Below are 14,111 nucleotides of genomic sequence, written 5' to 3' on the forward strand. Positions count from 1 at the left end.
CATTTGCTGATATCAGTTCTGTACTCATGGATTTCTACTCTAATGTGGGAGACAGCAAAAATCTTTGATTTTTATGACAAGTTCTCTAGAATATTAAATTATGTTTTGTTCTGTGCAGGCTTATTGAACAAGTGGAGACTTATTCCTTGTCTTTGGGCAATGACTCAATAGTGGAACCTAATATAGCAATACAATCTGTTAGTCTAGAAAACACAATGACAGCTACAAGTATTCTCTTCTCTGTACAGAAAGGTGAGCTGTTTGTCTTATGTCATCATCATATCAAAGACCATTCTGCTGCCAACCATGAACAATGCTCTATTCATAGAAATGTATGCTTTTGAAATTCTACTTTTTCCTTCTCATAGGAGCAAGTGATTCTCTAGCTCCGGGTTTAACATCTGTAGAAACAAATGTGGACAAACTTCATCCAGATGGACAAACTGAACTTCAGATCTTAGTCAATACCAATACAAGTAGGACTCAAATTTTCTTATGTTTTACAAAATGCACCTAAATCATAGAATTAATAACTTAAAGTCCACCAAAGGAGGGACAATGTCTATTTATTATTAATTTATAATTAACTCGAAACCTAATAATTTATGTTGAGTATGTTTGGGCTCTGATATGATAATCTCAATTCTACTGTCTGAGGTCATAAAAATGATTTTTAAAAATTTATTTCTTAAATTCTTTCTTTTCATCCTCCATTCCTTCTTTCTTTTCCTCTTTTCAAAAACCTTTTGTGGACTTGCAGAATTAAAATACTCAGGCTATGCATAGAAATTTGTGTTCCTACAAAAATCTTACTAAAGGAGTTTTGTTTTAGATTTATGTATATTAAAAATATTCATTCCCAAGTTTTGCCCATATTTACTGGTAACATAATAGTTAAGTCTCCGATTCATTCTGCAGACCTATCCTTGGAACAGCTTATATAACTGGCACAGTTGCCATAACAGGTTATTTTCTCTATATGTCAACTTCTCTGCACTCCCTGTCATCTTACATGTGATCCTTCAGGAATTGTTGTGTGAAATCTGAAGAGGTGCATTCAGCAAGTTTTACAAAAGTGAATAAAGTATATAATACACATTTGTATTTTCTCCCCAAATTAAAAAAACCTAATGCCTCAAATTACATGTTTTAGAAAGAATAAATTCTAATTGCACTGAAAAATAAAAGATTAATTGTGTATTAATATGACATGCAATAGAACTTTAGACCCATTAGGTTTAGCTACATACCTTGTGAAGGTAGAGACTAAATTTAAGTCTTTTATGTTCTATTTTTATTCAGTTTGAAAATATTGAATACATACAGAAAAGTGCAGGAAAAAAGTCAGAGCACCTATGTACCTATCTGTGAGGTAAAATATGTCAAAATTTCATGCTAAAGTCAGTCCTTGGTATCCATGAAAGATTGGCTCCAGAATACGCTGGGAAAACCAAGATCCTGGTGTGATCAATTCCCTAATATAAAATGGAGTAGTATTTGAATTTAAGCTACACAAATCTCCAATATACTTTATTTTTTCCATATACTTTAAATCATTTCTAAATTACTTATAATACCTAATGCAATGGTTCTTACACTTCATCATTCAGGATAATCATAAGGAAAAAAAAGCCTGTACATGAACAGTACAGTCAATTTTAAAAGAATATTTTTAATCCATGGTTGAATAAATTTAAGGATATGGAACCCATGAATGTGGAGGACCTATTGCATTTACTTTAGATCTTTAATGAAGAAAAAAGGGAAGAAGAGAAAGGGAAAAAACAAAGTATTACTGTCTTCATCCTTGTCTCTTTTTATCCTTTCTTCCCAGAATTTTTTTTCTTAAAGGTGGTATCATTTTCATGTTTGTTTTCAAACTTTTGCTGCATTAGGAATATATCCTATCACTGGAGATGTTTTAAGTATTTACATAAATAATATCTTGATGTATGGAACTTGCTTTTTAAAATTTAAAATAATTTTTAGAGGCATATACATGTATATAGTTGTTTCTTTACTTTTGTCTAATAAATATGGAAGGGATATTATATTATCCTTTGTTACAGCTTGACAATGCAATGGTATATTACTATCGGAGTTTTCTAATTTGAGCATCTATGTTTCTTTTAAACATTCAGATTTCCTGTTCTGTGACTTTTCTATTCAAATACTGTGATCATTTTTCTAGTGAATTTGTTATCTCTTTTCTATTTGTTCATTCCTATGCTAAAGTCACAATTATGTCTTTTCTCTAACAACATTTATATTTATATATTTTTTCAGTGTACCTAGAATTTATATGTTTAATAAAAGGTAGGAATCTAATTTTTATTCCATATAAATAAGCAATATAATTACATGGGTTATACATATTAAGAGACAGAGGTTTAGATTCTACTGAAATGGACATTTAAAATTTTTTTGCAAAGTCGGGCATGGTGGCACTCACCTGTATTCCCAGCACTCAGGAGGGTGAGGCAGGAGGATCACTGTGAGTTTGAGACCCGCCTTGGCTACATAGTGAGTCCATGTCAGTTTCAACTACATAGTGAGACCCTGTCTCAAAAAACCAAAAAAAAAAAAAATTTTTTTTGCAGATAAAGTAGTATGCTATGTGTTTGATGTTTGGATTGCATATATGATGTAAAATGACAATGTAAATAAATTATAGATGTATTACCTCATATAGTGATCATTTTTTGTGGTGGGAACTCTACTTTTCACCCTTTTAGCACTTTTTAAGAACATAATATAGGGCTGGGGATTTAGCTCAGTGGTTCCGCTGCCTGCCTCACAAGTGCAAGGACATGAATTCAATCCCTACTACACACACACACACACACACACACACACACAACCTAAAACATAATATATTGTTACTGAGTATACCATAGCATCCAACAGAATTGTAGTCACCATGGTGTACAACATAACTGATATTTGTACCCTTTGACCAACATTTTCTGAACCACCACAAAGTGCTCCATAATAAAGACAAAAACTCACTCTTCCAACTGGAGGCTAGAACATGGCAGGGATATAAGCACACATGGGACTGTCTTGACTTTGCCTGACCTGCCCTCACAAGTTACAGGACTGAATAGACTATTCTACCAGCCTATAGTTTTTGCATATCACTTGTGAAAACCAAGAGAGTGCAGGCAATTATTCATTTAAAATGCCTACGTACATTTTTTTCTTCTACCATTTTACTCCTGGCTTAAAAAAATCTTGTTTTAGGGGGAAAAATGAGAATCAAGACCTATCATATAAAGGTACAGGATCCCAATAACGAATGTAACTGTATTGTATACCTAGATTGTACCAACAAACTCAATAAAAAGAAAAAAAATCTTATTTTAAAAAAGCAGGTGTAAGAGGCATTCATCAGCTGATTCTATTTGAAGGATGCCATGGCCAGACCCAGTGCAGCTAGCCACCAGCTACCTTGGTCAGGACTTTCCAGCATCTTTGATGGACAGCTGATTTTTTTTTCCCAGTACCAAAATATGCTTCCCTATAGCCTTTTGGCTCTAGGATAAGCCCATATTTATTATGATATAGCAGTGATGGTGAAGAGTGCCTTCTCCAAAACCCCATTCAAAGAGCCTCCTTGCTCTATGACATAACATGACTTGTCCCGTCTGAGTCTTTTTTAACAGAAGCTGACCTCATGAGGCCCCTCTGTAGTTACAGTCATCCTGATCATCAACTTGTGCTGCTTCCTGTTCCAAGTAATACAAGTTGGAGAAGCAACAAAGCTAGAAAATTTGCTTCATATTTACTCCATCCTACTGCACAGGAAGTAGGATGTTTATACGTGAGATACTCTAAATACCTCCATGAAGGATATTATGCATATTGTTCCCACATATGGAAACTGAACCTCAGAAAAAATTTAATTTGGTTAAAATCACTAAGCATGGGTAATATAGGTTAATCAATTTGAAGATAGAGGGCATAATAACTGAGATTTAGTTTCTCTTGCTATAGTCTCACAATATGGATTACTTTTACATCAGATGTGTGAAGGCTTTTCCCCACACATGAAACAATCAGTTTTTCAATAGATACCAGCAGATTGCACCCTCATTTAATTCAATTCTGACACTGTCTGGGGATAGTCCCCTTCTACCATTACGATGCCAGTTGCAAACCCCAGGTTATTTAACCTGTGCTTCTGATTGACCAATTATAAGCCAAGGTTCCCATAATCAGCATCTTGGGTTCCATTAGTTTGAGCAGGAACAGGACTCAGAAACATGTTTACTTGTTTATTATAAATAATATAACAAATAATACAGATGAAGAGATATATGGTAAGCTATGGGTAGAGAGATACAGATTTTCCATGCCTTCTCTAAATTCACATCCTCCAGGAATCTCCACATGTTCAGCTATTCTGAATCTCTCAGAACCCTGCCCTTATGGGGTTGTATAGAAACTTCATAGCATGGGCCTGGTTGAAGTATGTGCAACTGGGTAGAAATGTGATTGGACAGACAGTACGATCTAGTACTAACCGACTGAATTGAAGCCAGAAAGGACTGCATGGTCAGATTCTTCTCGGACCCTTTGTGCAGCATTCCCTTGGGGGTCCTATGCTCTATTATTATCAGGTAACTCACAGAATTTCTTGATAGCCATGTCCAAGACAGAAAGCTAGTTGAAGGTTAGAGTTTCTGTTACTCAGTTTGGGAAGAGAAATTCTAGTTAGTATAACCTGCTTTGAGTGCATGGGGAAATGAGCCAGGAACCATGGAGGACAGCCAAACAAGGCGTAATATACCAAAAACATATAGCAATTAAGTAAAGGTTTAGCCAGTAAACTATTTTTATGTACTTTACTCAAATATTAAGCAGCCATGAGGTTCAACAATGACATAGAACTTGGTTTCCTGTTTATCTTAAAGTTCATTTATTGATTTTAATGTCTCCCTTCCTCTCCATAGGTAACACTAAGAAATGTGGCTTTGTACTATATCAGAAGAACAAACTTTTTCAATCGAAAATCTTTACAACTAGGTCAAATTTTAGTCAAAAAATTATCTCAAGCAAAGTGGATGGAAATGAGCAAGATCAGAGTATAAATGTAAAAATGGTCTTTAGTCCAAAGGTAAGTTTTCCCATTAACAGAAATAAAAATCCAGGCCATTCTTCATTACAGAAGCAGGAATAATTTGGGTAAAAAAAAAAAAAAAAAAAAAGAAAATCTCCTTGAAAGATTATTTAAAGTATTCATTTAAATCTTTCTACTACTGCTCATATCATTTGTCAAAGTAGCCAAATACAAGGTTAAATATTGAATTTTACAACCTTTCCCCCTCAATCTATAATAAAATTATTTCCTAGCATATAGTTAATATAATTTATTTCTGACTATTAATATTAGATTTTTCTAACCAGTTAAGTATTCAATATCAGTAATTGTAATTATCTTATCAATTCAAAGTACAACCAGAAAGAATTTCAACTCAATTCTTATTCCTGTGTCTATTGGAATTTTTTAACAAAAGATTGGGACACATATGGTTGTCACAAAGACAAGAGCACTGATGGATTCCTGGGCTGCAGCTGCAATCATACTACTAATTTTGCTGTATTAATGGTAAGAATATTCATAGTAGTCGCATTCCAGGCAAGGATTTTCCTCATATGCAATTTTATTGTGTTCTAATTAGAAATAATTGTGGAATTTAGCTTAGATTTTTGACTCAGATTAATTAGAAAAATCAGAAAGATGGAGTGATAGAAAAGTACTTGGTAAAGAAAAGTAGTATAGAGGTTTTTCTTGTTTTTGTTCTGTTGCACTATGGTCTTAGGATAGATGAATTCATCACATCAATGGAAAAGGAGTGAAGAGGAGATGACAGACTATTCCATTAACTTGTCTATTCTTAAGTATGAAGTTTTTATCTAGATAAGGCTCAGTTATGTGTTGAGGACAGTTTTAATACCTGGCCAAATGTAGAAAGTTTAAACTAATCACACAAAGCTCTTTTTATTGAAATTGGAAAAGTTTTTTATTGGAAGTGTTTTAGTCACTTTTCTTATCTATGAGACATAATACCCAACACCTGCAATTTGAAGGAGAAAAGGTTTATTTTGGCTCCCAATTTGTAGAAGTTTCAGTCCATATCAGCTGGCTGCAAGGCAGGCCAGCATGGCAGAGCATAGCAGGGAAGCAGAGAAAGTCAACACCAAATCAGCTCTAAGCTGTCATAACCCAATCCCATTCCAAAGGTCCTGCCTATGATTGCATGAGGCATTAGAGGTACATCTAATTATAGACCATAACAAAAGTTTACCAAGTTTTTCTAGAAGATATAAAAGGAACAGGTCTTGAATTCACTAAATTTGTCCCACAGCTCCTCTATGCATTCTTTAATCTTTTTAACTCCAAAGCTATCTTGTGCAAGTAACTGATAACATTGAAGTTCAGATGTGTAAGCATCTCTGAAAATTCTTGGACTGAACCTTTAAGCTGTGGAGCTTCTGTATATTCCATTTCCAGAAACTAAAACTATTAGTCTTAGTTTTAGTTTTTATTATTTGGTTTCTTGAGAAACTAAAACTATTAGCTTATATAGTTAATAAAACATTATAATATGCAATGAAATGGAAAGGTATGTAGGCTGTCTTCCTCTTTTGAAACAGCTATTGATCTGCAAGGAAGCAGACGTTTTCATTCCCAGTATGTGATGTACCCATTTAGGATGGAGATCAGCAGGACATACTGATACAGCATAGATTATCAAAGAATAGAACCTTGCCTGAAACACTGTTTGTGATAACTATAGTATTTTTTTTATTTTAATTGTCACACTTCTCTTACAGTAAAATTTAAAAATTTTTTTGGCATTGGGAGTTAAACCAGTTGATATTAAGATATAGCACTGAGCTACATGCCTAGCCTTTTTAAAATTTTGTGACAGGGTCTCACTAAATCACTAAGTGGTCCTGGCTAGGCTCAAACTTGCAATTTTCCTGACTCAAACTTCCAGAGAAATTTTAACTTTTTATATTTTAAATTAAATTCTCATTGAATAGCTGTGTAAAGCTCAGACTACTACAGATGCTAATGATACATTATTTTATTATAATTTTCTTTCACTGTTTTTTTAGATCATACTTCAGCTATTTCTTCTCATTTAGTACCTGAGTCTGCCACAATGTCTACCTACTCATATCTGTAATTGTTTAGGATTTGAAATTTTAAAAAATGTAATCTAACATGAGATTGTAGCAGTAGACTCTGAATGAATAGAGGATTTCTAAGATCTAAAGATCTAGTGTAGTCTATAATTGTTTGTGCAACTAACTAGTAAAATGCACACAAATGATAACAAACATCTGTATTTTTCAAATTGTTATTTTTCTTTTATCCCTATAAAATTAATACGTATTTATAGCATAAAGTATAAAAGTTTACATAGTAAATAGAATTATATAGATACATAAAATGCACATAAGTAAAAATTGCAATTCAAGCATATTCATGTATTATTAACAAACTTCCATATTTTTGTACAAGATATTTAGATAATATTCATACTAAAAGGTCCTGGAGGTAAGACAGGAATTAAAGAGGCAGGTATGGTGGTGGGTACCTGGCAGTAGATAGGAAATATGCTTTTTATTATGTTTCTGTATGACTTTCATATTTTACAAATTAGTGTACATTGCTTTATTTCAATAATTTAAAAAAATAAGAAAGTACACAGAAGCATCAGATACCATGGGAGCATCATTACTGCCTTTCCAGATTTCTATGAGTATGCACTCAATGGCATGTACTTCTCTATACATATTTATTAATGTACTGGGATACTTACATATTTAACAAAAAATAAATTTCTTTAAAAGTAACAGAATCATATGAAAATCTTTCCATGTTGAAAAATATTGCTGCAATTTTAATACATTTGTTTAGATGTGCTGGGATCATAGTAACACATAAAATAATATAATGATTAAATAAAGTAACTGTAATCAAGCAACTTTGATTTTAGACATCAAGGAAAATACTTTTTTAACTTGGTTAGATAATTTTTCTCAAGTTTCTTCTTTATATAAATGTACCTTAGAGATAACGAGTTAATTTATTTCATTTCTAAATACATCAAAGGCTGTGTAAGAGGAAGATGACATACCTGGCAACTGTAGTTATTTGGACCAATATAATTCTATGTGACGCTGATTTTCATTGACACTTGAGGAATGGTTATTTAAAAATGAGTCAACTTATTTTTCAGACATTCAAAAAGAATTACCAATATCCGGAATCACTAGATATATTATCCAATGTCGGATGTGTCTTGTCTATTGCTGGACTCGCTCTCACAATCATATTTCAGATTGTCACCAGGTAAGAGGAGAGGGAATTACTTGTCATGAAACAATGTGCTACCTTGATTTAATTTGTTTTGGGCATAGTGTCATCAGAATATAGTATCCCTGAAATAGAAGGGAACTAAAAACAAACAAACAAACAAACAAAAAAGAAATAGAAGGGAACTGAGTTCAACATGGTCATTTTACAGCCTCAAAAAGCTAAAGGTTACATTCAAATAAATATATAATTTAAAATCATTTAATTAAAAGTTTTTCAAGTAAGGTGAATGTTGTTCTACAACTCATAAATGCACAATTACTTAGTATTGAATAGAAGCATACCTAACAATTTGCATTGTAAAAATATTTACTTATTTATTTTTAGAAAAGTCAGAAAAACCTCGGTAACCTGGGTATTGGTTAATCTGTGCACACCAATGTTGATTTTCAACCTTCTCTTTGTGTTTGGAATTGAAAACTCCAATAAGAACTTGAAGACAAGTGATCATGATTTCAATAATATTGACTTTGATAATAATGTTGTGCCTACGAGAGACACTACTGACATCCCTAATTACTTATGCACTGTGACTGCTGCCTTTCTGCACTATTTTCTGTTAGTGACATTTACCTGGAATGGACTAAGTAGTATACAGCTCTATTTCCTTCTTATCAGGACCATGAAGCCATTTCCTCAACATTTCATTCTTTTTATCACATTAGTTGGATGGGGTAAGTGTTTGCATCTTCACTCACTTAGGAATTTGATTTTATTGCAATCACTTAAGTAGACACCTATTGAAAGCCCAATAATACAGGGTCTTGAGATAGGGGAGTAGGAAACACAGCAGTCCCTAAGAATATTTTTTGTCTAGTAGCTTAAATTCCAGTGAAGGAGGCAGATATGATCAAGAAAAGGTATATTAGATACATCATAAACTAAGTTAAAGATGTTAATTTTTAATACTAGCTGTGGTAGTGCATGTCTGTAATCCTAGCACTCAGGAAGCTGAGGCAGGAAGACTGCCCCAAGTTCGAAGTCTGCCTGGGCTACAGAGTAAGTTCAAGGCCAGCTGAACTACATAGTGAGGAACTGTCTCAAAACAAACAAAGAAAGAAGGTAACTTTTAAAACATCTCATTTACTTAAGTTTTGGAATATAAATAAATTCCTACCAACTTCAAAGGTTTTCAAAAAGAAAATCATAATGATTCTTAAAGAATTATCTGACTTTTATTGGTTTCCAACAAAATAAAATAAAAATTTAAACTTAAAGTTAAAGAAGAAATAAGACATTTATGAGAACTGTGGCAGAAATTACAAAGAAATCAGAAATAATATAGGGCTCATACATAGACTCAACACTAAAAAGGGGGGAAAAACTAGGAACGTATTGTCTTCTGTTACCTACATCAGTAGACCTGCTAGTCTATTGTCACAATGGAAAGAACAATGCATCCTGAGAAGGGTCAGATGCATAGTTCATTTGCAGCCTTTTATAATGCATCTCAGTCCTGAATGAATTATTTTTTTCTCATTGAGTTTATTGGTACTTTTAATGTATACAGTACAGTTACATTCATCATTGGAATCTTGTATTTTTAAATGACAGGTCTTGGTTCTCATTTTTTCCCCATACTCCTGCCCTCCCTTCACCCCCTCCTCCCTTCCCTATTTACAAAAACTTAAAATGAAAAAAAAAGTCCTGAATAAGTTATTAATTCTGTACTTCTCTTTATCACATAGGAGTCCCAGCTATAATAGTGGGTGTCACAACGGGACTCGTTTATTCTCAGAATGGGAGTGATTCACAGTGGGAATTAGACTATCGGCAAGAAGAATTGTGAGTTTACATTTTTTAAAAAAATGTATTTTCTTTGACAGAACAGTATAACTATTCAGTGATGTTGACTCCAATTAACATTTCTGAATTGTCATACTTAGTGGTAGACATTTCAAATTCTCAAAATAACACATATACTCATTGTGGTTATATGGAAGCTGCCCATGACAAATCCTTCTGAAAAGTAAGTAATCATCTTCTAGCTTTATAAATCTGAATTTTCTTAAATTTACCTTCTCCCATTAAATCTGAAAACCATATGATGTGGTTATGATTTGTAGCAACCTTATATTTCATTTCCTTCATCTATAAAATAAAAATTACATAGTGTCCCCTGCCCTGGGGTTACTATGAGGGGTTAAATGGCATGAAAGTATTTAATACTTTGAAAAATATTATCCATATTTCTCATTTGGATGAATTGATTCTTCAAATATATGATTATAATGAATATTTCATGGTGATTTATCACATATAACGAATTCTTCCTATGATACCAGAATAAATAATGTTCAGCAATGGAAGTACCTGACCACATGGTGCTCACATTTTTAAAATGTTTTATTAGTATATATTTAGTACATAATGCTTACATCCATCTTGGGGAAATGGTGTGCATATGTTTCAGATCTGGATCTTGTCCTTCTCCCTATTCCCCTCGTTTTCCTCAGATGCTTTTCTTATCTCCACAAAAATCTACCTCCCTGTTTCCTATTATGTCCCCTTTACTTTGCTTTTTAAATTTTTATATTTTGAGTATTTTACATTGGAGAACCCACTCAATATTTAACTTGTACCTGATTTATTTCACTTAGTACTGTGGTCTCAAGTATGGTTTCTGTATGGCTGAGTAGTATTCTATGGTGTACATATACAATATTTTCTTTAGCCATTCATCTGTTGATAGGTATATGGGCCATTTCCATAATTTAGCTATTGTGAGTTATGCTGCTGCTTGCATTTAAGTGGGGAAAGAGAAAAAAGCTGAGCTGCATTGAGGCTCAATGTCTTCACATGTATTTGTTCTACAAAACAGCAACTACTCTTTGATTCATCCTTCTTTCTTTTTAAAAAATCCAACTTTTCTTATTCACAGATTCTACTTTAGTCTCAAACCAACCCAAATGAAAAACAAACTGTAGGAAATATACAAACACACACAGGTTGAGCCATGGTGCCAAGGGGACTTAGCTGCCTAGCCAGATTTTACACTCCCATATTCTATTTTATGTTGTGTATTTACACTTAGATATCTTTTAAAGATTTAAATTTCTATTTCCACAATTAGAGGTAAGATGCAGATATCTCATGGGGGAGGCAATTCACTTTGAACTGCATTATTAATTAATTTCCTACCTTAGCCTAGGCATAGGACTAAACCTATACACATAAAAACTTTTATGAGTGTTGACCTTGCATACAGCTACTTTACACTGTGATAAAAACAGCATGGTACTGGCAAAGAATCAGATCTGAGGACCAGTGGAATAGAGCGGAAGATACAGAAACAACTCCAGATGTACTCAGCTACCTCATCTTTTGACAAAGGAGCCAGCCATCCTCACTGGAGGAAACATAGCCTCTTTAATAAATGGTGCTGGAAAAACTGGATTTCAACCTGCCAAAGATTAAAACTAGACCCTAACCTTTCATTATGCACTAAAATAAAATCAAAGAGGATTAAAGATCTAAATATTAAAACAGAAATACTAAACTTTCTGGAAGATAAGTTAGGTAGAACTCTAGAAGAGATTGGCATAGGAAAAGACTTTATGAACAAATCCTCAGTAGCACAGGAACTAGCAGAAAGAATCAACAACTGGGATCTCATCTTATTAAAAAGCTTCTGCACTGCAAAAGAAACCATAAACAGAACTAAGAGACAACCTACAATGTGGGAAAAAATATTAACCAGCTGCTCCTCAGACAAAGGATATTATCTAGAATACATAAAGAACTCAAAACAATCAGCCCCCCCAAATATAAAGACCTAATTCAAAATTGGGCATCTGAAATGAACAGACATTTCTCAGATAAAGAAGTAAAAGCATCAAGTAAATATATGAAAAAATGTTCCACATCACTGGTCATTTGAGAGATGCAGAAGAAAACAACACTGAGATTCCACCTCACCCCACAAAGAATGGCTGCTATCAAGAAATCACACAATAACAAATGTTGTTGGGATTGAGGGGAAAAAGGAACTCTTCTCCATTGTTGGTGGGAGTGCAGACTGGTGCAACCACTATGGAAATCAATATGGAAATACCTCAAAGAACTAGGATTAGAGGTCCCATTTGACCCAGCTATCCCTCTGCTGGGTATCTTTCCAAAAGAATTAAAAGGATCATATCACAGTGATATATGCACACACATATTTTTAGGGGCACAGTTTGTAATAGCTAAAACTTGGAAACAGCCCATTTACCCATCAGTTGGAGAATAGATAAAGATGTGGTTTTTCAATAAAATGGAATACTACTCAGTCATAAATGAGAAATTAGCGTCATTCATAGGAAAATGGATGAATATTGAGGATATACTCTTAAGTGAAATAAATAAGTCACATGTGTAAATACCAAATAGTTTCTCTGGTGTGAAAAACTATAATTGTAAATAAGATCCCAATGGTATAATTCACAATGTGTAATAGGAAGAAAAGGGCTAAAGGTGTAGGGAAGTTGGAAGGGTAGGGGAAAGGAAATAGGGAAAAGAAAAAATATGAGGAAATGAAAAAATGGAAATAAAGTTTTTGTAAATGGGAAACGGAGGAAGGGGCAAATGGAGGGCAGGGACATGGGGAAAAATGAGAGCCAAGACCTGTCATGTAAAGGTACAAGATCCCAATAATGAATGTAACTGTACTGTATACCCAAAGTGTACCAATAAAGTCAATGAGAAAAAACCCAATTGACATAAATTTCTTCACACTGAACTATACAAAATGAAGAGCAGAGCCTTTACTGGATACAGTGTTAGATCCTAGAGAATATAGTAGATAACTAACAGTAAGAGAAGTTGGGAAGGCAGGAAATGGTGTATAACTTGATAGTAAGTATAGCCTTTCTCAACATTCTATTTCTCAAAGCCTGAGTCATTCAATTCTAAATAATAAAGAAATGGTATGTTGTCTTAGCTACTTTCCTCATTGCTGGAACACAATGCCTGACACCCACAATTTAATGGAGGAAAGGTTTCTTTTGGCTCACAGTTTGTGAGAGGTTTCTGTCTATAGTCCACTGACTCAAACACAGGTGGCACTGCAGAAGGGTATTACAGCAGAGGAAAGGCACCTGGCATGGCAGCAGGAAGTAGAGAGAGATCAAAAGAGGAGGGACAGAGTTAAAGCCTTCCAGGACACTCTGCCACTGACCCAACTCCTTCTGTTAGGCTTCACCTTCCAACATCGCATTTAGCTATATATTCTTCATGGAATAATCCACTGATGAGTATCATGCCCCATGATCCAATTATTTCCCCAAATCCCCACCTAGGAGCACATAGGACTTTGGGGGGACATCTAGATGTAAACCATAACAGGTATCCTAAGAATAAATCCAACATGACTACCTTTTTCTAAGCAGTGCAAAGGACAGAGGGAGTGAAGATCTACTCCTCGTACACACCTCCTGATGTAGTCAGTACCCGAATTGATGTCCTCTCTCTCCTACAAATAATAATTCTCATAATTTATATCTTCAAAATCGACAGTTTCAGACTTATAAATTTGTCTAATTGTTTAATGTTTAGCAAATCTACTTTTATCCAATGTATCCATTTTCCTACAAATGTCTCACATTTGTCACTCTATAGCTGAATAGTATTCCACTATATATAGATACTATATTTTGTTTATCCAATCACCTGTTCATGTGTATACAGGCTGTTTAGCTTATTTTAGGACAGGATCTCAGTAAATTGCCCAGGCTCA

At 33.9% G+C, this 14,111-nt stretch overlaps 1 protein-coding gene and 1 long non-coding RNA gene across 3 annotated transcripts in view; one reads left to right on the top strand and one right to left on the bottom strand.

The window, feature by feature from the left end:
* LOC117283234 overlaps window positions 1–14,111 on the bottom strand; it is a 95,770-nt gene that overhangs the window by 53,587 nt on the left and 28,072 nt on the right. The gene's annotated exons all lie outside the window — the stretch shown is intronic.
* Window positions 1–14,111, top strand: part of Adgrg7 (adhesion G protein-coupled receptor G7) — a 59,595-nt gene that overhangs the window by 33,364 nt on the left and 12,120 nt on the right. The window contains exons 7-13 of one of the 2 annotated variants that reach the window (XM_010639656.2): window positions 119–252; window positions 369–476; window positions 4,956–5,119; window positions 5,456–5,611; window positions 8,259–8,371; window positions 8,723–9,069; window positions 10,084–10,180. In XM_010639656.2, the coding sequence (XP_010637958.1) occupies window positions 119–252; window positions 369–476; window positions 4,956–5,119; window positions 5,456–5,611; window positions 8,259–8,371; window positions 8,723–9,069; window positions 10,084–10,180 (1,119 nt within the window). The remainder of the gene's footprint in view (window positions 1–118; window positions 253–368; window positions 477–4,955; window positions 5,120–5,455; window positions 5,612–8,258; window positions 8,372–8,722; window positions 9,070–10,083; window positions 10,181–14,111) is intronic. The other variant, XM_033768190.1, reaches the window with a different exon arrangement.

The sequence above is a fragment of the Fukomys damarensis genome, unplaced genomic scaffold (genome assembly GCF_012274545.1).
Source record: "Fukomys damarensis isolate Sample0158 unplaced genomic scaffold, DMR_v1.0_HiC HiC_scaffold_24, whole genome shotgun sequence".
NCBI lineage: Eukaryota > Metazoa > Chordata > Mammalia > Rodentia > Bathyergidae > Fukomys > Fukomys damarensis.